Source organism: Poecilia reticulata, linkage group LG12 (genome assembly GCF_000633615.1).
Source record: "Poecilia reticulata strain Guanapo linkage group LG12, Guppy_female_1.0+MT, whole genome shotgun sequence".
Lineage (NCBI taxonomy): Eukaryota > Metazoa > Chordata > Actinopteri > Cyprinodontiformes > Poeciliidae > Poecilia > Poecilia reticulata.
The window spans coordinates 11,805,560-11,827,349 of NC_024342.1; the positions used below are offsets into that span (position 1 = coordinate 11,805,560).

The 21,790-nt window shown below is 37.9% G+C and overlaps 1 protein-coding gene across 1 annotated transcript in view; it reads right to left on the bottom strand.

The window, feature by feature from the left end:
- Positions 1–21,790, bottom strand: part of epha5 (EPH receptor A5) — a 68,446-nt gene that overhangs the window by 12,890 nt on the left and 33,766 nt on the right. The window contains exons 4-13 of the mRNA XM_008423865.2: positions 21,323–21,478; positions 20,414–20,752; positions 9,914–10,038; positions 8,780–8,869; positions 8,022–8,091; positions 7,810–7,912; positions 4,827–4,894; positions 3,276–3,401; positions 2,541–2,726; positions 2,061–2,122 (exon numbers count right to left, since the gene is read on the bottom strand). Coding sequence (XP_008422087.1) covers positions 2,061–2,122; positions 2,541–2,726; positions 3,276–3,401; positions 4,827–4,894; positions 7,810–7,912; positions 8,022–8,091; positions 8,780–8,869; positions 9,914–10,038; positions 20,414–20,752; positions 21,323–21,478 — 1,325 coding nt within the window. The remainder of the gene's footprint in view (positions 1–2,060; positions 2,123–2,540; positions 2,727–3,275; positions 3,402–4,826; positions 4,895–7,809; positions 7,913–8,021; positions 8,092–8,779; positions 8,870–9,913; positions 10,039–20,413; positions 20,753–21,322; positions 21,479–21,790) is intronic.

Consider the following 21,790-nt stretch of genomic DNA (forward strand, 5'->3'; position numbering starts at 1 on the left):
AGCCAAAGATGTGAGTTATCAGGGGTACAATGTATTGTCCAAAGCTCTGACAGCTAATCCAGGACTGGGCCGAGTCACTGGTTTTCTCCTGACTGTGTCATTTACACCAGCTTCAGTACACCAGCCATCCATGTAATTACTTCACAGGGTTTTCTGTGGCCCTTCAACTGCTGGTTCCCAATATCCCAGRCTTTTCTTTTACCATAAAAGTTTATAGCCAAAGGCACACCATACAGTCCTGTCAGCAGTTTCCACTGACCACAGCTCTGTCTCTGAATATCGCCTCACAGCATCCCCCTTTTCCATACAGTCACACCAAGAACATCATGTTTGGCTCTGATCTGCTTTGCCGTTGCAGCACAACTACACTTCAWGGCRCTAATATCACCCAAATCACATGACCTCATTTTGCACACTGCTCTATTTAGCCACCCACTTTAGAAATATACCCTTTTCATGGAAGAATTTAGTCCTCTGTGCCACCTGAGAATTTTTGTATTGTACTCACTGAATAGAATTTTTGTATTGTACTCACTGAATAGACTGGAGACGGCTCATTGCATTCAGAGCTTTGCCAGCCTCCTTCTTAATTACAGTTCATTTTCTGCTCTCAGTAAAGTCTAGTCTTCACAGCCCAGATACTATTCTGGAGTTGAGTGCTCAGATGACTTTCAAATTTTCTGGTAAAGTGATCTGTGACACATTTAAGGTGAGATATGATGCTAAAATAAGTAGACTGTGTTGAAAATGTATTCAAATCACATTCCCTCCGCACCTTCTTGGAATATTTAWTATAACTGGATGTTATATCAAGATTTCTCAACTGTTCCACCAGCAGAGAAATGGGACTGCTATTGAAAAACGCACAAAGACAAACACATCAATATCGATTAYGCTTAGAATATATCAAAATAAGAGTGTGTGGATCATTTTCTCAATAACTGGTAAATAACTGCTTGGCAGAGAGTTAATCTCTTAAACAAACACGRTGTGAATGCATTTTCTTTATGAAGTCCATTATTGCTGTACATTTGAATGACTTGTTTTATGCAAAAACAATCTATATAAACAATTCTATGAACCACCTATTCACTTCTGTTAAAATGTGAAGCATAATGGATTTAGCTTCAGTTGGTGACAAACTGGCTTGGTATATCAAAATTAGATGATCTTCTGTGATTGTTTTTTTTTATCGTCAGTTCACAAGTTTGATTACGATTGTTGTGGAAGGCTGATTTTACAAATCCAAACTCTAAACACTACAAGCTGAAAAAATAGCAAGAGTAGCAGATCTCCCACAAATGTTTTCCCTATTAATCCATGATCTAAATCTGATGCTTCAATTCTTTTTCAAAACGACATGCTGTTCAAAATTACAGTTCAYTATGTTTTAGAGCAGTGTTTCTCAACCCTGGTCCTCACCACCCCCCTGTCCTGCCTGTTTTAGGTATTTCCCTTCCGCCACACACCTGACTTGTATCTCTGGGTGATTAACAGGCTYTTGCAGTAMTTGATGGTCATRCAATCATTTGAATCAGCTGTTCTGGAATAGAGGCASATCTAAAACATGCAGAGCAGGGGGGCGCTGAGGACCAGGGTTGAGAAACACTRTTTTAGAGCTTGACTGTCATKCCACTGCYAGATTCTTAAAAAACATATAGACACCTACACAAATAACGAGTTTGTSATGTCAYGTTCTTGATCAGTTTTTTGTTAGGCTTACTGGAGGTAGTTCATTTTTCTTTTGTTTTCTTTTGTTCAATTTAACTGTTATTCCCCACTCATTCTCAGTCCAATCTCTAAAGTAGTTTTGAAAAAWWWTKSYTTTTTKKTKRAMCMMYTTWMYYYYMMCYWWKRAWYMMYKRRMCMWWAAAAWWRGKTTYYTWAMMMMMSRAARRMYWRKKKKKKWWMMMMWTKKYCYWMSGKKRRSMAMMMMAAWKRMMARGKWMYTWWKRMYYCMAWTWWTWWYCSRAWYMRSYYYYYTYMMMMYTYTTTTTTTATCCATCATCAGTTCCCCATGAACCTACCTTTTGTTAATTCTGATCTTTTCCCACACCTACCTTTAGAAAGGTATCCAGTGAGCCGTTCTCCATGTACTCAGTGATGATCATCACAGGCTTGCCTGAGAGGTATGAAAAACATTTTACTAAGAAATATTATGCAAGATATAAAGGTGTGAGGACAAAATGTAGATGCTCTAACATAAAATAAAATAACATACTGACAAAAAACATGTTTAACAGGAATTACTTTCAATAAAAGCAACTCTTATCACAATTACTCTAAACGTTAATGATACACATCATAAAGCCGCAGCAGCTAATCAATTACAAAAAAAAAAGTTCACTCTGATGGCTGACAAACTCCAAACAAGAGTGGAGGCTTCATAACCAACAAGAAAGTCTCAGGAGTAATGYAAAACTTCTAGTCTTCAATAATATCTTTTCTTCTGTTTGTCTTTTTGGCACTGAATTACACAGGTTGAGGGTGGGATTGAAAAAAAAAAAAATCAGCTTTGGAAATCATTCAGGTGGACTTACTCTTGGTGACGACTCCCTCCAGGCGGATGATGTTTGGATGGTTAAACTGGCCCATGATCGATGCCTCCCACAGGAAGTCCCGCCTCTGCTGCTCTGTGTAGCCTGCTTTCAAGGTCTTAATGGCAACCTGGATCTCTCTTTTGCCGGGCAGCCTCAGGGGTCCGCTGCACACCTCACCAAACTCCCCTGCAGCGAAAGAAGAGACATCCTTGTTGGCCTCAAAAATGGTCTTGTTTGGAAATGGAAAAATAAGAAAAGAAAGGTGAAATAAATCCCTAAATAAATGCAATATTTGGTCTATGTTTGAAACTGATATATTAACATATTAAAGCAAATTAGTGGTGCCAATCTATTGTTCTTATTTTAAAAGTAACAGCAATTCAGATTCAATTCTTTTAGTTTCTGAAATAGGTTGCAGTCATCCAAAGGAGCTGCTTTTTTGTGTTAAAAGATCCATCAATATGTTGGGTAAATCTGACTGCAAATGCAACGTACAGATTTACGAGACAGGGGAAAACATGGTGTATAAAAGTTTAGGTCAATCCATCAAGGGAAATAAGGCTGGCTGTTTTCATTCCTTGCAACTTTAAGAACTCTAGTGAATTTAGTGACTCTGAATATATAAATAAAGCAATCTATTCATTTTTATACCTAGATCAGCTTCCTTCTCTGAATAAGAATCCATTTATCTGCAAGGTATGAACAGACTGAGACAGGCATGCTGATTTCACTCACCAGCACCGATGATCCTTTCAATAGAGATGCATGAGACGTCAATCTCCTGTGCAAACTCATGCACTGCCTGGTTGGGGTCCTCATAAGTGAGGGGGTCAATGTAAGTACGGACACCAGGGAATTTTACTGCAGAAAAAAAAACAGCACAATTTCTGTTTAGCACTCTGGGTCATCCAATGAAAATGCATCTGACATTTTACAAAATGAGGCCACCTTCTCTTTTTTTTTAATAGTTATTTAGACAATTACCATTTACATCTGTTCACAAAGTACTCAGGGCTTTCATAGTAAAGTTCTGCTAAAACCTCAAAATCGTTGACTAGATTTTGAGCAGTAGAAATCTCTCATACAGTAAATTTGGAGTGTTGGGTGCTGAAGCTAAAATCTTGCCTGAGTGGGGCCAAGACCAAAAGGGGCCGCCTTGAAACAACTCCAGTCTCAAAAACATCACAGAATTTTATGTAAATGTTACTTTAGGAACCTTGAAACTACAGCTATGTTTATATTGGGCAGTTGTGTACCAGGAAGCTGATGAATATTTAAATGGGAAATGGAGCTTTGAAGCGGTGCGCCCCCAATGAACTTTCTGTATAAAACACGTACTGTGAACAAAACATGCAAGCCGAAAGTAAGGCCGTGTAAACAAAAAGCAATAAAAATGGTGCTCGCCATATTACTTCTGTCTTTTTAAAACCACTTTTATTTTGCCTCAAGCAGTTGCTATTATTGGAAATGATTTACAAACTTAGAGCTTTATATGTTAAGGAATTAATCACTCTGAACCTTTGAAAAGGACTACAGCTAAAAAAATCTGAGTATTTAGATTTCTCTTTACTTTCTTGCAACTAATGTCAACAAAAGTCAACTTGAATATGACTGGTAATTCCAATTTTATAAAGAGGGACAATGCATACTGATTAAGTAATTAATAACTTAATAGACGACTCAATTTCATAATTTTACTCTTTTGCAGATTTGATGTTTATTTCTTCGAATGTAAAAACTTAGTACCCTATGCATATTCACCAACAGTTCTTCATTACCTTTCCCCAATTGGAGAAGCTCATCAAAGCAAAAATATATATATATAATTCTAATCCTATTATAAGCATTTGTCAAACTGCAGACAGATATAAGCCAAGCTATGCTGAGAACTGGTTTGACTGCATCCTTTACTGGTTCCTTGATGTTCTCTGTTGTAGCTGTTATATCCATTACAGCTGGTTCAGGAATTGACAGATGGATAGCAGGGAGCAACGCCAAAAATATGGACAAATATATTAAGCTGTCACAACCTATAATGCATCAGAGCATTATGTGTCCTCTACTAACATGGATGTCATTCAGAAAATAGCTCTTGGCACACAGCAGTGACATGTGCACTGCTTGCAGACATTCGGGCTTACAGAGATAAACAGAGACATGACGACATGACCACTGTCTGACCCCGCCGCTAAACATGTTTAGCGGCACAAACCTCAGATGAACTTGGATTTGTGCATGCACTGATATTATTGGTGTACCCTACATTTTAGGCTGATTTAGACTTACTGTGACCATTGTGAAAATGCATCTTTTCCTCTTCAGGATCCTGCTTTGCTTTGCTGTAGCCACATCGCCTAATGAACGAAAGACAACATGGAGACAAACTTATCAGGAAATTTTTTTTAAATAAATACTTTTGTTATTTATAAAGGCAGTAATTAATTAATTGATTGATTGATCTTTTTCCCATTGTAGAAACTAGAAAGTACACAGAGATATAAAAGAAATAAAGTATAAAATGCAGGAGTTGAACTCAGATATTATAGCCAATGACTGAATCCCAGGTGAACACAGAAAAGCAGAAAATCCTTTCTATATTTTCAGTTACAAATCTAACCCACATTTCAAGCTGCTCAAGATTATTGCTGAAAATGCTGAAAAGCACAACGCTTTGAACACAAACGTGCAGTTTTCCTATAATACAGCTGTCCAAAAAAAGCTTCCCTCAACAAAACCAGCACTGACTTTTTTGTGCACTAGAAAAGGCCCATTACTTTCCAACAAAAGGTCATATGTTAAAAAAACAAACAAAAAAAAAAAACGATCAAGTGGACCAGCAGTACATTTTTTGTAACCACTTACTCTTCTCCTGTAGTGTTCATGTGAGAAGGGTCGTCTGCGCAACCTTAACTGTCAAAGCCTGAATTAATTTGTATGCTGCCTCCATGTTTATATCCGCGCGTGTTTGTGCTCAGAAGACTACCGTATGTTGATATTTAGACAAATGGCATCAGAGATAATCGCCGATATCCCAGATTAAACGGGTTGATGGGTTTTTAATGTGATCCTACAAGCAAACACAAACACTGCACGTGTCAATAGAGATAAATAAGTTAAATAAACAGGCATGTCTCTTGTGTATTTGCAGAGTTGATTGAATAACAGCCTCATATATGCGTTAAAAAAAAAGTCAACCAACTGTTTTGGATGAAGGTGATTAACTATTTTTTTGGTACTTAAATACAATGGAGCACAATGACACACAAGCACACACACACATTGGAATAATGTCCAAATGTGTTGGTCAGCCAGGCAAGAAAAGACAGCTGGGTTTAGTGAAGAAGGGCTGTCTGCGGTGTCTGGTGGAGAGTGCTCTGTTAGGTGGTTGAGTAAAGAGGTGTGAGCACCTTTAGTGCCTGGGCAGCCTTCCAAGTACATACATATAGTGCTCTCCACTCTTTTATTAAGATTTGTAAAAAGAAGATGTAAAAAAAATAAACCCTCTACATTAAGTTCATATTTTATGACAGAACCATATTCTAGCAGCAAACAATGCTGAAAGATACATCTGGTAATTTGTGTACCTTTATTTAGTGCAGGAAAAAAAATTGTCTTGATTAAATCAGGTGGAATAATTATTTGCATCTTAAATCATTATTTAAGATAAATACAACTAAAGCATTTCTTTAATTTACATTTGATGATTTTTAGTTGATCAGAGTTTCTAGGGATATTTTTTTACTAATGGATTCTGTTTCATTTGGGTAAACAAAAATGATCCGACAAAAATGCCGATTTCTCTTAGCCAAAAGCAATCAGAGTAAATGGGGATCCATATTTATGTTCCCATCACAGACAATGAGCAGGATAGCAAGGCGGGTTAAAAAAAAAAAAAAAACATCTCTAAAGCTAATTTCTTCACAAACCTCATTTGATGTTATCTATATGCTGATGCGAGAAAACGGCTTTTTTCTGTCCAACCATCACCGAGGCAAATGTGTTCAGTTTGTGAATCTCTACTGGGACTTAAACTAGAACTGTGAGCTTTGGTTAGATGAGACTAAATTGCAGCAAATGCTCCAGGGGCATTTGGCATAAAACATAGAAATAACATGTGTAAAAGAAACTCACTCCCACTTCTCTGTGTGGTTTAGGGTCGTTGATGCTGTGAGCTTAACTTTCTTACAAATGCTCAGGGAATCTTGACAGGAGGTTAAGGAGCCATTAGAAATACAAAGACATTTTAAACAAAAATATGGTGAACTTATTTCTATTAAAAAAAATGTATGTAGAACAAGTAACCAAAATACATGACCAAATTAAAACAAATAGTCCAGGAGGCACAAAATCAAACTTTGACCATCGTGGTCCACAGATAAGCTGTTGGGCTGTTGAGCTAAAGAAAATGAAATGCAAGAAAGGACACAGGATTCACACAGGATGAGATTGTGCAAACAGACAAATGCTCAATTAAAGGTGTTTTTAAGTTAAAAAGGGAGTTTTACGCACAAAGGTACCAATCATTGTGCAATCTGGTCTTTTTTTTAACTTTTAAAAACATCATAGCTTTAGATTATTGCTGAAAATGCTGAACAGCTTTAAAATTGTAGTTTCCCCAGATTTTCATAGACTTTACATATTTATAGAATCAGGCAACATTGATTCATCTCTCATCTCCATTTTTTTTAAGTAGCCCTTTTTTTAGAAGACTCCTTCAATCAACTCCAGTCCCAAAAGTTAGATTTACAGTCCTCTATAAGCTCTGTCCTCATAACTGCCAGCAGTAATCAATTTAACCATTAAAAGTAAAACTCTACCAAAGAATCTTTCCGTTTGATACTGAAGCACTCAGCGAAGCTGTTTGTGTCTGCACATATTTCGGTGAAGGAGTTGCACCGTCAAAATAAAGCAAACAGCGACATTGCATCTGCAAAAAAAGACCAGTGGCTGGCCTTTGCCCACCTGACTGCCTCAGGAAAGTAAAAAAAAACACCCAGTTATAAAGACATTGTTGAACTGTTGTCCCTAGACAAATGCTATAAAGACCACACAACATGAACCAACATAGAGAGGTTTTTCTAAACAGCTAGGAACACACAAAATAAAACTGTAATCAAACAATGCCAGTAATGCTGCAAGTTAAAATAGCATTGTTGGGCACATTTATTATATACTTTTGCAAATGCTAATTAATGTCTAACCCCCTCGCCCCCACCCTTCAAACTTTTAATCCTTCATTTCTTTTCCTTCATATCCATTTATGCCTCACCGTCCACTGAGAAGGAATCCAGCAACAACCGCCAGCAGAACCAGCGCCAACGTGATGGCCACCGCTATTATGGAAGCCTGAGCACGCTCACTGGTGGCAGTTACTGCCAAAAGAAAAAGATGTGAGATTAGACACACGCAGTAAGCACACAAAGCTGCACCTGGCACCTATTGTTGATTGCATTGTCGCGCTCCCATCTCTGATGTACTCACAGTAAGGGCTCGTCTGGAATTCAAAACGTCGGCTAAATGCGCCGTAGCCTGCTGAGGTCCTGGCTCGTACCTGCGACGCATCATCAAGAATCATTTGCATCATTGTAAACATTTCCATATTCATGTTTGCTTTACTCATTTTGAATTTGACCCTGTGTAAGCGATTTAAATCAGGTGCTATTTTTTGCAATCTATCCCTATAACAACATCTGTTTTGTTTTCATTGCATTGCTTTGCGAAACTATTCATATAACTTTTACTTTAAAAACTCTAAAATTACAACCACAAACTTTTATGTATTTTATCTGGATTTTAAGATATTTATAGCTCAGGTGCAAACATCAGTTGAATGGACAACTTAACTCTTCATAGGCATATCTAAAAATCTGGCCTTTAAGAAATGAACACAGTGCATTTAGTCACTTCTATTGTGTAATTCAGACAAGATGCACAGCAAAAAGTTCTTATCAAATTAGCCCAAAAACAATTTTACAATCTGCAGGCAAAATTCCAAGCAGAGAATGGTCCTGTTTAAGTCCAGACCTAAATCAAATTGAGAACCAAAGCAAGACGTCCAATATGACTGATATTGAGCTACTTTTCTCAGGAGGAAATGGGATAAAATTTGAACTTCTTTATGTGCATAAAGTACATTTAACAATGTGGTTCTAACATGACAAAATGCAGAGAAGGTCAAGAGGTAATAGTACCCAAAAAAAGTCTAATTATTTTTTTTTATTATCATTTGAAGGTATTACCTGAAAGATGTAGACTGACGAAGGTTTCAGGCCTTCCACCACCATTTCTGTTTCTTTTGATTTTATTATGGTATAACTGGAGTCCTGCTCCTGTAGCAGCGGCAGAGAAAAGAAATTAAATCCACCTCATTAGCTTTTAATCTCTCAGCATGGTGGGCAGTATGACATTCATCTACAAGCATTTGTTTTTCCATCCAGATTTTTGATCATTTATGTGCTTAGGACACCTGTGACGTGTGTGTGTGTGTGTGTGTGTGTGTGTGTGTGTGTGTGTGTGTGCGCATGTGTGTGTGTGTGTGTGTGTGTGTGTGCGTGTGCGTGTGGTAAATGTGTTTTAATCCCTGTGTGCAAGCATCGGTTTCCAAGCTGAAACCACATCAGGTTTAAACACAACTAAATGCTCCTTCCATTAAGCCTGAGGCCATTAGCCGACCACTGACCACAAACTGCACTGTGTTCTCATGTGAACCTTTAGTCTGACCTTCCATAAAAGAAGACATTAGAGCCAAGCAGAAGGAAAAGAGGAAGGGCACAAGAGAAACAGTGATACGGATGAAAGCATCGTATTGCTGTGCTGACCTTAATCCAGTGGAAAAAAAAACAAAAAACATATGCATCATCAAAAAAGTCAAACTGGTCAAGAAAGCCTTTATATATACTAAGCTACTGTGTTGGTTAACACACGGCGATTCTGATATAAACTGCTATTTTAGCAAAGACGTTTTGCCGTTCCAAAAGCCAGTTTCTGAAGTCCATTTTTGTGGACATGCTTAAAAATTCAGTTTTTTAAACAAGGAATTCACATTCAGTCAGAAATCTTCAACTGAAAAAGCAAAAGCAAAACGGGAGTCAAATGTTTTCAATTTGCCCGCAGCAATGTGCAGCCCCCCTTTTGTGCTTTTAAATCATAAGAGAAAGGCATGAAATAGAAAAAATGCAGCTATTTCCAAGAATAAAACATTTCACAACACCAGAAAACTTAAATTTGTACTTTGCAATGATTTCAGTGACATGATTGACATTCATGCAACTTACATCATTAAACTAAACACCAACCCAAAAGTCTTCCACTCTAAAAAAGTTTTCAATCTCAGAAAAGAGAAGCCAAGGAATAAATAAATTGTTCACCCTTACCTTTTCAAAATACTTGATCTCGTACTCGAGGATGATGCCGTTGGGCCGGTCGGGTTCTGCCCATGAAAGGGCGATGCTGCTCTTTCCTGTGTGGCCTTTTCTCACTACACTTACCGGGGACGGTGCTGCAAACACAGACATATACTGTTACGTTATATTACAACAGTTCACAAATATTATATTGCCTTTCATTATTTGTAACCCACTATAGCAGATTGATGACAGTCAACGCAAAAAAATGATCGTTTCGTGGCCTGGCTTTGACATAACTGAAAACAATTCAAGCCTCCATAAATTTCAAACAAGAACTGAGCAAAGTTGCCAAGACATTAAGTAGAAAAAACTAAAACATTTTACAGAATTCTAAATTTCATTACTTCTTAAAACAGGAGGATTCTGCTTTATGTTGTTCCTGCAGGTTTCTTACCAAAAAGCCTCCTGGAATCCAGAATTGTTTGAGGTTTTCCTCCTCGGTCCACTGAGTTCTAATTTAACCAGAGATATTGGTTCTGAAAGCAGATTTACTGCTTAAGGATGTTTACAAGCTGAGTACACCTGTATCTAATTATATACTCCCTTTATATCTTGAAATGGAGCAGGTGCATTTTGATGAGACCAGAAAGTCAATTCAGCTCCTGCTCACGTCTAGGTGAGACCGTCTCCTGAAGCTACAAAACCTGGCAACCCCTAGAATTTATTGGATGCCGTCAAACTTTCAAGACGGAAACTTAAACAAAAAAATAAAAATAAAATAAACCCAAAAACGATTCCTTTATGATTTCACTTTCGATTATTGCTTTTGAGAACAGGTATTGTTTCTATTTTGAGGCGAAGTCAGCAGCCAAGTTGTGCGAGTTTCCATCAATCTTGGAGCCATCCGGTTGTAACCCGAGCTGTTCGGCTGTCTCTCAGAGGGACAGTTGGAGAGTTTCTGACACATAAAGAGCTTTTAACCAGGCAAAATGCTCCCTCAGGCAACATCTTGGTGGCGTCCGAGTGTGAGCATACGTGCATGCTCCCGTGCGCGTGCAGTGCCTGTCTCCTGCACAAATGCTAAACAGCGTTTGGATTTCAATAGCCTCAGCAGAACTCCACAGGGAATAAATCATTGCTACAAACACAGTAACTAAATCCTGAGTGGATGGTTGCACAGAAGTGTTATCTGCAACATCTTAAAAGCCTGAAACTAGAGACCACATCACACACGCACACACACACACACACACCCACACACACCCACACGCACACACACACTTTCACTGCTTAAATGGAATAAAGGCAGGGGTTCAGTAATGACTATTTTCCCAGAAGCATCATGATCAACGCTACACCAAAAAAGTTTAACTCCTGCAAAAATGGATGCAGTGTTCACTGCTGTCATAAGTGATTACAGTTGATTATAGTCAATAATCAAATGTAAAATCCTTTATTCAGGACTGAATAAAGGATTAAAGATGTATTTTCTTAGGTTTTGGCAGTGGTAGCCTCTAGTCAAGAGTAGCTGGACAGGAAGCAGTGCAAAGAGAAAAGGGGAAGACGTGCAGTAAGATACCCGGGGTTGGGAACTGAACATGCAACATCTACACCGAGGAGTGTAGCCTGAGCATACGGTTTGCCCCTCTACTGGTGAGCCACGTCATGCTGCAGTACGGACAGATTTTTTAAAAAATGCCACATTAATTGCTCCAAGGTGCATATCTATTACTGCATTTATTGCAGAATAGATCAAATATTGGAGTATTTGATCAAACAATGGCATAATGCTTGAAGCAGACGCCAGACGTTTGCAACTTTAAGTCATACTTTTGGTTGCTTTTATGCTGGGGACTTCGTGTTTGCTTTATAAAGAAATATTTCACACCAAGACAAAACATTATACCAGGGAATCTCAAATTGCATATAAACAGATGTAATCATCAAATTTACCAGATCAACTCAAGTTTATACATTTGGCTAAAGCTTGTTTTGGAAACCTGCTGCCATTGTTGTCTGCAGTGGCAAGTGAGCAGTGTACTGACTCTGTGGCGATATTCTAGAGCCAAATACAGGAAAATAGAAAACATGCATACATTTAGAGCAATTATCTTTATGATGCACTGCATCCATAATAGCAGGGAGTTAATTGTTCACCAATCTTTGGTACTTAAAAAGGATTCAACCATCAAATGTTATCGACTAAGTATATTCCTTAACTCCTCTTTTGTAATTTCTCTTAGTCTTTCATGTACACACACATTTCAACTGTATAAAAAATGTTTGTTTGACACCAGAAGACATCAAAGTGGATTCAGTCTGTTTTTGTGAACATCAACCGTCACGTTCTGAAGGTTGATGTGCCCTCTTTATATGCGTCAGCAATTTATACTTCAGATTTAGCAGCTCTGGTTTTAGCAACAAAAATATGATGTTTACCTCTATCTTGTTGCAGTGTGTGTTTCGAAAGAGCGAGAGTGGAAAGGAGGTTGGGCAACAAGTATTTTGTTAGGCCATGTGGCAGTGAGTAAGCAGGAAAGTAATGTAGTGATTATTTCATAGTGTCACAAGGGGAAGGAAAAATATACAATACAGGTAAATATAGTTTTTTTGGCCAAAACAGCAAAACTGATATCTAAAATTGGCCCAGACTTTCATAATTTAAACATTAGCTAAATTAATTTGCATAAACTGTAAAGTACTTTAATTAGAGATGCATACAGAAATAGACCCAAAATTAGAATAAATTGATTTTAAGCTGAATACAATCTTTTCCACCGAGTCATCACCTCTTATTTACAGGCTGCAGGACAAGAAAACTGTTTGTGGAAGTCGTTACTCAACTCTTTTTATTACTAGGAGAAATTAATTTGTAATATATCCATAAAGTTTAAAAATTGAAAACAGCTAAAATCAGTCTTGGCAGGTCAGAATTTTACAAATATGCTTGTCAGAAATCACGCTCACCAAACCTCTGATCGTTGCAGTAATTTTAATATGGGTTTTTAGTGGGAAATGCAGAAGAGTAACAGGCGAGAGAAGATTTGGACAGGTTTGAAAATTATATTGAGGGAAGTGAAAAAAAAAAAAAAATGACTGAGAAACGAAATATTAGTGAGAAGATGAGTAGGAGACCTGCTAAAAAAGTGTTGGCAGGGCCCAAGCAACACATTTATTTTAGCAGCAGAGAAGACAGCGTGAAGAAGCATCTTTGCTTAAACACTTCCACTCCCCGTTCAACCTGCTAATGAGCAACTTCAGAACAGTAACGCAGAGCACGAATGTGCTTCAGCGACTGCCGTGATGTCATAATGGCAGCCATAATACTAGTTTTCTCTTTGTCCTAAGCCTCGTGGCGATAATATTTTTGTCTTAAAGAGAGATGTTGGAAGCGAGTGAGAAACCACTTCAGAGGATGAGTACATGCCCTTCTCCGGATAAGCACATTATTACATGGCCGAACGTAACCCTGTCAGACTTGTATCTGTCTGCACCATCGCAAAAATCAATGCGGGCCTTAGACTAACTGGTTTATTATTTTTTAATGATTCTTGGAGAATGTCAGAAAGATAGGGGGACAATAAATCAGAGAGGAGGGTGGGGGAAGCCTTTATTAGAAATCATGATTTAACCTTATCCCTGCCTGCTCCGTGGTGATAATCTCAAACTAGGAGTGTATAGCAGCTACATGGCCACCATTTAATGCGTTTGTCAATTAAATGCGTGTTGGAGTTGTTAAGGGAAGGTTTACATGGAAGAAATTTTTTTTTTCTTCTTCAAATTAAACATGAAAAAGTACCAATAACATACTTGTGTATATCATCCAGCTACTGTTGTATGTTTTGTCTGCAATGCTATCTCAACAGTGAAGACATCATGTTTTTATATCTGTAGTTATATACAGATGAAACATGATATACTTAAACTATAAAAGAGTTTTTTTACCGCAGTAAGATCAAATATGACCACATTTCCCATTTTAAGACCAGTTAGTCTTGTCAATTTATTCTAAAATAATGACAAAAATATGTTCAAACATTCTTCAAATTGATAAGTTTACCCAGATTTTCTTTGGTTTGGTAGAATTGTCTTTGTAGTAGAAATGCATTTTAAACTTGATAACTTTGACCAAACATTTCGGGTATTTTTCCACAAGCTTCTCAATCATTAGTAGATTTTTGGGTCGTCCCATCAGATAGAATTAGTGTGTAACAGGGTTAGATTGGTAAGGAATGATGCTTGCACACACATTTACAGTCCACAAACAAGTGTAAAGGATTAAGATCAGGGCTTTGTATTGGTCATTCTTAGAAGATATCTCCCTTTTGAACCATTTTGTAAACAATTTGGCCTTCTTAAATTAGTGTTCTTAAAGTCACCCATTTGTTCTCAAGCTTCAATTTAGATGTGGCTTCCATCTTTTCTCAAGATGCCACTTAGTTTGTGAAGTAAAAAAAAAAAAAAAAAAACAAACAAAAAAACATGCTGCTGCCACCCACATACTTCAGAACTGGAGAGGGATTCTGAAATCCCTGCATCTCTGGCTCTGGCTTTGCATACAAACTAAATAAAGCAGTGGTAGACATTGTGTCACCAACTTCAGCCGTGCAACTGAAAATCTAATTATTTCTTCAACATTCACCTGTACCTGCGTTCCAAAATGATAGGAAAACCCCCTTAACATTGTTATCGCACAGAGCAATGCTGTGTGAGACGGTTTGCAGCAGTGCACAGAACATTACACACACTCCTGCCATCAGGTGATTTGGGTAGCAGACACAGGAGAAACAGAGGAAACAACACATGTGGCACACAGTGTACCGCAAGAGGCTCCCAGCAGTCTGGCTCACGCACTGCATTTTGCAGTTGCTAATGACATCCTACACAAAATCCTAATATTGGCTGTCTTGCCCCATTTGCATTTAAAAAGAAATGTATTAAGATCTGTACATATTTATACGTTTCAGATCAGCCAAAATTTAACTCAGATTCTGCCTTTCTAAATTGCTTAAAGACAGTAATGTGAAATGAATGTGAATTTGAAGGTACAGTTGCATTGCAACATCAGTGGCAAAAGAAAGGTTTTGTCTCTTTAAACAGTGTATGCATATATCTGGCTTCAATCGTTTATTTTTCTCTGCCAGCTCACTAAAGTTGAAGAAACGAGGCAGCACTGAAACTGCAACCAAGGCCAAAATAAGATGATTGCTCATCTAAAAGGCTTAAGGCTTAACTGGGTTGTCAACTTTTCCTTTGCTTCCAGAAACGCCAAGTAAAAAAAAAAAAAAAAAAAAAAAGACTCACACAGGCAGCAGCAACTTTATCTACTAACAAAAATTTGCTCCCTTACATATGTTTTGATTTTGTACAGTCTCCCATCCAATACAATCCCTCTTCGCATTCTGTATGGAAGCCAACAACAAACACGCAGCTACAGCAGGAGGAAATGCACTGTCAACAAGCAGAGGCAATGCATCACAATTTATGTGATGAATAGCCAGCAACAGCTTAACTCATGTACCAGTACATTTTTACACAATGGCCCTACATTTTATGAACATTACACAAATAACCCAAAATAAAGATGGTAAATTAGAAGGATTTTTTGCGTGATTATCTCACATAATTTAGAATAATTACAACTGTGGGTTGTGAGAGATAAATAACAATTTCAAATAATTTTACTTGCATTCCAAAGCCAGTTTTGGGCCATACATTTGGATTAAACAAGCAGGTTTTGCTCACATGGAGATTTTTTTTTAAAATGTCCAGCAGGGATCTAGTCACTTTGGCACATTGTTACCAGAGTGCTAAATACACATGGGCTGGTATGAGACTCTCACAGGAAAATAGCATAGTACCAAAATATGTAGGTTTTCATACATTTTTTTAAACAAAAAATACAAGGTGTGAAATTACTAAAACTGTGGGAACTTCCTCAACCGAGTAACGTTTGTTTTATTTATTAAAAACTGGATACAAAATAAATCCAAGTTCAATACTAAAGAGCAAGATGTTTCTAAAACAGATTCCAAAAGCAACAAGACGCTTTTTTCTCATTTGTTCTTTGTTTTGTGACCTTTCCTTCTATCAAAGTCCTCYACATCAATTCTCCAATTTGTCCCCTTGGCCTCTACCTCGTCATGTCTCTCTCTTCCCTCCCCAACTTTTCACATTCCTCAATCACCTCCTCGCGACAACACTTTATTATGCAGCAAGACTTCAGAGATGCTGTGAAATCGRCTATTTCATGGTTTTCTTATCACATGCGACACTGTGCACACATCAAACAGCAGGTCCTCCAAGTCTTCCCAGCAGTCGGAGTGTTTCTCGCTCCTATGTCCCTCAGGAGTTCTGTCTCGATGCTTTCTACCACCACCAAAAACACAACAAGCACACAGACTGAACGCAAAAATGTTGCCGTGTGCTCMGTGCAGTGATCAAGGTGCTCACAAGGTAATTACTCTCGAGTCAAAGGCTGGTAGATCAGAGGCAGTTAAACCTCTCATTACGAACGTCGCTACAGGTGTGATGTTATATTTAATAGGACGGGTTTTAGTGGCATCAAAGTGACAGCAGTAATYGATGTTTCTCCATCTGATGGTGCTGCAAYGCTTTTRTAGTTTCAAAGATGCAGAGATACAGACAAACTACAATCACCAACTGAACCCCGTTTTTGGGGGATTTTTATACGGATCACACACTTAAAGAAGGGCAGAATTTCGAAACGGAAAATAACAATTACAAATATTTGCTACATAATTTTTTACAAATAAAATTCTGAAAAATGATTACTGTTCTCCTCCTCCGTCTTCCCAGTCTTCAGAAGTGTGTTTCTACCACTTTTGGATATTTAGAACTGAAATTTGTGSCAACTATTACTTGCAAATAAAAAAAAAAATYTCATAAATATTCCGAACTAAGACATTTCATTGAAATGCTGACAACATAAATCGTTCTTGTCCTGCTGTTTGGTGAASCTCCAGTAAACTCTCACKTTTTGTAGTCCTTTGAATTCGTCCATCTTCCCATCATTCTGATMAGATTGATTTTTTTATACCAATAAAAAAACCTTCCCACAGCATAAAGCCACTCCCACCATGTTGTACAATTAGGATGAGTTGAAGGTTGTGTGCTACGTTTTATTTTCCYCTGTAAGCATGCCAAAATGCTCGTCAAGTTCAAGTAGTGTCAACACTTCAGCAAGGTGACGCATTTTACACAAAGAAAATAATGCACGCTTCCAATACAGTCCTTATAAAGTAATGTAATGAGGGGGRAAAARRATAGCAGGAAGYGGTCGTAGCATTAGTGAATATAGCTGATTGTTGCACTTTTTTTCTACAAGCACTTGCCTCACAGCTGGCTGTGCAGACAATTTTATTTTCCAGCTCACACAGCATAGTTTGTTTTGATTAAAACTGACTTGAGGGGCTTACCTTGTGTTATTGATCCCAAAGTGAGAATCTGTTCACTTTACTGATCCTGATTGGTTTTTGCCCTTCAACAAAAATATTAAAGTCCAGTTTAGAAAGAGGAGTCATACCATCTCAATATTTTATTTCCTCTGCTCTCATTTCCCTTTGTTGTAGTTTGCACACTGCCGCCCTGCCCTCATATGTATATATTTTTGCAACAAAAATATTTTGTTGCAAAATATTTTTTGCAACAAATATTTGTTGCAAAAAATATTTGGTGCAACTTCAAAACTTACTTGCAATATTGAACACATGAGTAATGCACATGGTTAATAAGTATACATGTATTCAATGAAAATTAAGGTATGTATTTTGGCAACGTTGTAACCTTTTTCATTTTCTGTACAACTACTAACAAACCTGCAGCATCGACAAATTTGGTCTGTTGATTTTGAAGGTGGCGTTTGATGAAATGTAATGATTGTGGCTTGTTTCACAATTGGTGCCTCTGTGATGTTTTTATGGTGTAAAGCACTTTGAACTGTCGTATTRCTGAAAAMCCCCCCAACAAAAACAAAACATAAATGACTGAATACTATTTTTCCATTAAATAAGACTGACTAAACAGGCTAATCTTCAAGGAAGATACCTTTTAATTTAAAGTAGTCAGTGATCAGCGTTGGGCAATTTTCACTCAGTCAGCTTTGATCAGTCCTAAACAAGTCCTAAACAAAAACATGTGCTTTTTTTCTTCCATCCATTAAATTCTCCTATCAAAACTGACCATAAAACTGTGAATGATATTGCACTATTTTGAGGAAAAAACTGATAAAAAGATAAAAAGTTTGATTCATGTGCTTTGATGCATATCTAGGGTTTATCTCAAGTTCACTTAAGAAATCTGAATGTCTTAAACACAATTGTTCTGACTTTAAAAGCTCGTGATTTTAAAACAATTCAGCGCCATATCAGGTTACCAACCGCAGCTCTAGCCTAACCCACCCATTGCCAAAGAGCAGCGCAAYTTATCTGCCTGCGGCTCCTGAGTGTAATCTAACTTAATCCCAAATCTCCATTTGGTCGTGTGAYTGGCTAATCCAGCTACAACTTCAATAACCTGAAATTGAGTTTTATAGCCCGGTGTAATCCACTCAGTTCGCTGACAGCCGTAGTGACGAGACATTTAGAGGACTGTCAGCAGCCTTGACTGTTAGACAGCCATCTGCCTCCGTCTCTATCTGTAGGCATCCGCCTTCAACACATACCATATCTGYTATCTGCCCTTTTACAACCACTACGACTCCTACTGAGGCTGCTAGTAATACTACCTACTGTTCTTTGAATCCCAGCATGCCATCTGTTCAGCAAAACGCAGCAGACCCTATCCTTCAACGCAGTTTGTTTTTTTGTTTTTTTTCTTTCGCTTTTCCTCCAGATGGAAGCCTAGGGGAGGAGAACTGTAATCTCATGTCTCTCTCGTTTCATTACRATGTGAGCTAACCAGATCATTATAAGCAAATAAAAGCTACACAWGTGCATACCTCCTATAAATATGATAATGTGTTACCAAAGCAAATATGAGCTCTGCTTTTCATTTAAAAAGAAAGGAGCCCTAAAGCAGCTATGACACAATATAAACATACATTTATATGCACTGGAAAAAACCTCGACCTGTTTTTGCYGAGTCTGACATTAAATCACACTAAACTTCCTGGGGCCTGCTAGCATTACCAAAAATAACTTATATTTGCTAAATGCCAAAGCAATGAGAGCTGCAATGCGATAAAGATTTTGCAACCTTTCAGTCGTTAATAACATTTCCTCATTTATTTATTTTTATTTTATTTAAAGTTATGGCTTGGGTAAAGCTTTTGGTTCTTTCCTCTTAATGCCATTGGGAAGTATATGATACTGCCACCACTGTACTTTAAAGGTGGGGTAGTGTTGAAAGGGTTGGAAGCCTCATCCTTTCTCATTTAAATACAAAAACAGTGATTGTGGCCAAACAAATATTTGGTCCTAACCAAGTCTGACTAGACTTTTATCAGACCACTGAAAACTATATTCAGACTTTTTTTTTATTATTTGTTTTTGGAGAAATTGCTTTTACACTATTTGACCCTCTTAGCCATTCATTCTCCTGATGTCTTGGTGTCACAAGGAAACATGTCTATGGTTTTCACCTAAATACACCTAAAAGTGTAAAGTTTTGAATTAACTTTAAATTAGAAGCATACAAAATCCATGAAATCATTTTCTAAGATTATCTAGATTGTTCAAAGGCATAAAAAATAGCAAAAATTAAAAAATAAAATAAAATTCTGTCTCATTATTCTTGCACTTAAACATAAATCCTTTTGGCAATGCTGACACCAAGCAAAAAAAGTGCAGCCTGGGTAAGTGGGTAAGCAAATGTCACATCAATGCAATGCTTCTTTCCATTGTCCGACATCAGGGTGGTCTATTGGGTTTAGCCACTTTACTAGACATTTGGTCAGGAGTGTGTACATAAAGTATTTAGCTTCCTACGGTTAACAAACTGCTTTATCACAATGATTTATCACTGCTGGCATGAAAGCAGCATAACACCTGCTACCGCACACAGAACCCATACACACGACAGCTTGCAAATCAGGAACATTCATTATGCCACAGACTTCTGTGAATCTTGTTTATGGAATGTTTCTCCCCCAAATGAAGGGACCAAGCTGTTTTTTTGATGACATATCGGACAGCAAGGGATTTTTTTGTTGTTGTTGCTGTTGATAACAGGGACAGTACATAAGCGAAAATTAATACAGCGACAGATCTGTTGGACAAATACTGTGATAATTTGATCATCTGGAGTCTTTGTTTTCACACTCGGCTATTTGTTCCTGGAAGCAGACATGCTGATCTGCGTTGGCTGATTAGACAGAAGATTAAAAAAATGCTTGGCAACAAGTAATAATGTTCTGTTCTACAGGAAAAAGTATCATCACGGCTAATGTTCTTTCAATAACTGTACTTGTATGAAAAAGCCGATTGTASCAGACGAACTGGAACGTAAACTGCACATGTACAGTCTGACAATGCTCAGTAATCACGACAGAAATGAGGTGCAACATACCTGCCTGATTGGTTGTCACATTAAGTGTCACATACTGCTTTGCATGGTCTTTGGCAAGCTCAGACACCCCATTGATGGCCTCCAACAGGAAGCTGTAGTTGGTGTGCGACTGGAGGTCAGCCACCATCACCGAGGTGTTYGAGAGACCAAGCCTGCGTGGCAGAAACCGCACGTTGGGGCCACACTCCTCCAGTCCTCTGCCGTCTGGTAAAACACGTCTGCACAGGATGTTGTAGCGRATGTCCTTCCTGCCACCTGTCTCCACTGGAATGGACCACTCCAAAAAGACACTGGTTTCATTGACGTTGGAAATTGCATTCCGTGGTGCAGAGGGAGGGCCTAAAAAAAACAAAAAAACAATTTAAATACATCACAAAAAAACAATTGGTTATCTATCAGATGGCTATCATGAGTTAGCCATCTGATTAATTAAAMACTGCAGGAAAGAGTATCAAATATAGAGTATATGTATTGGGAGTTCAGTTTCATTTGTAAAAGTCTCGTCACTTTTAAATAACTATCCTCTTTAATTCTTAGCATATTGATAGTCTATTTGAATCTGTCAGGTGCACCAAAAGCAAGATGCACGATTGCATTTTATACAGATATTTTAAAACATTGAATGATCAATGTTTTCTCCATCTGAAGTTACTCTAACCCGGTGCAGATCACTGCTGGTCAGCTGGTGTAGATAACATTCTCAAAATTGTGTCAAAACTTGTCAAAAATTTTGACACGTCTCATAAGTGTCAAAATTTCAAAATACACCATCAGATGGAGTATTTGTCAAAAACTGTTTGTCTAAGTTAAATAGTGTGGAACCGTAGTAGAACATCAGATATCAGTCCACACATGGTGTCCCACATTACAAGTAMATTTGTGGAAACAAAATAGGTGTTAAATCCTTACGTGTGCAGGCCATACTAGGAGGGTCAGAGTCGATCTTATAATATCCATCTTCACAGCTACAGGCCGTGGCCCCCATCTGTCTGGCCACACTGTGGGGTGGACATTTACTGCAGGCTGAAGACTCCAGCTGTGAGCGGTAAAACCCCATTTTGCACACTGAAAGACAGAAAAGGTTTAGCATGGGAAGTTCGGTGAAGGAAAAATGAGACAAGGAGGAGACTTCAAAACAGTAAAGAGTAGGCAGACCCAGGTAGAGACGCCAGATTAAAAGAAGAGTATAAATGTAAAACAGTCTGTTTTTACCCCTYAAGTTTTTTAGTTGGAATTTTAAGGTTTTCTTTCATTAGAGATAAAAAGGGTAGAGTATGAAAAGGAAACAAGGATTTGTCTCACTTCTACCTCTGTTTCTTTTGAAGTCAGATTTCTTCTCATGTTACTCTTGGGATTATTGTTTTAGTGAACCCACAC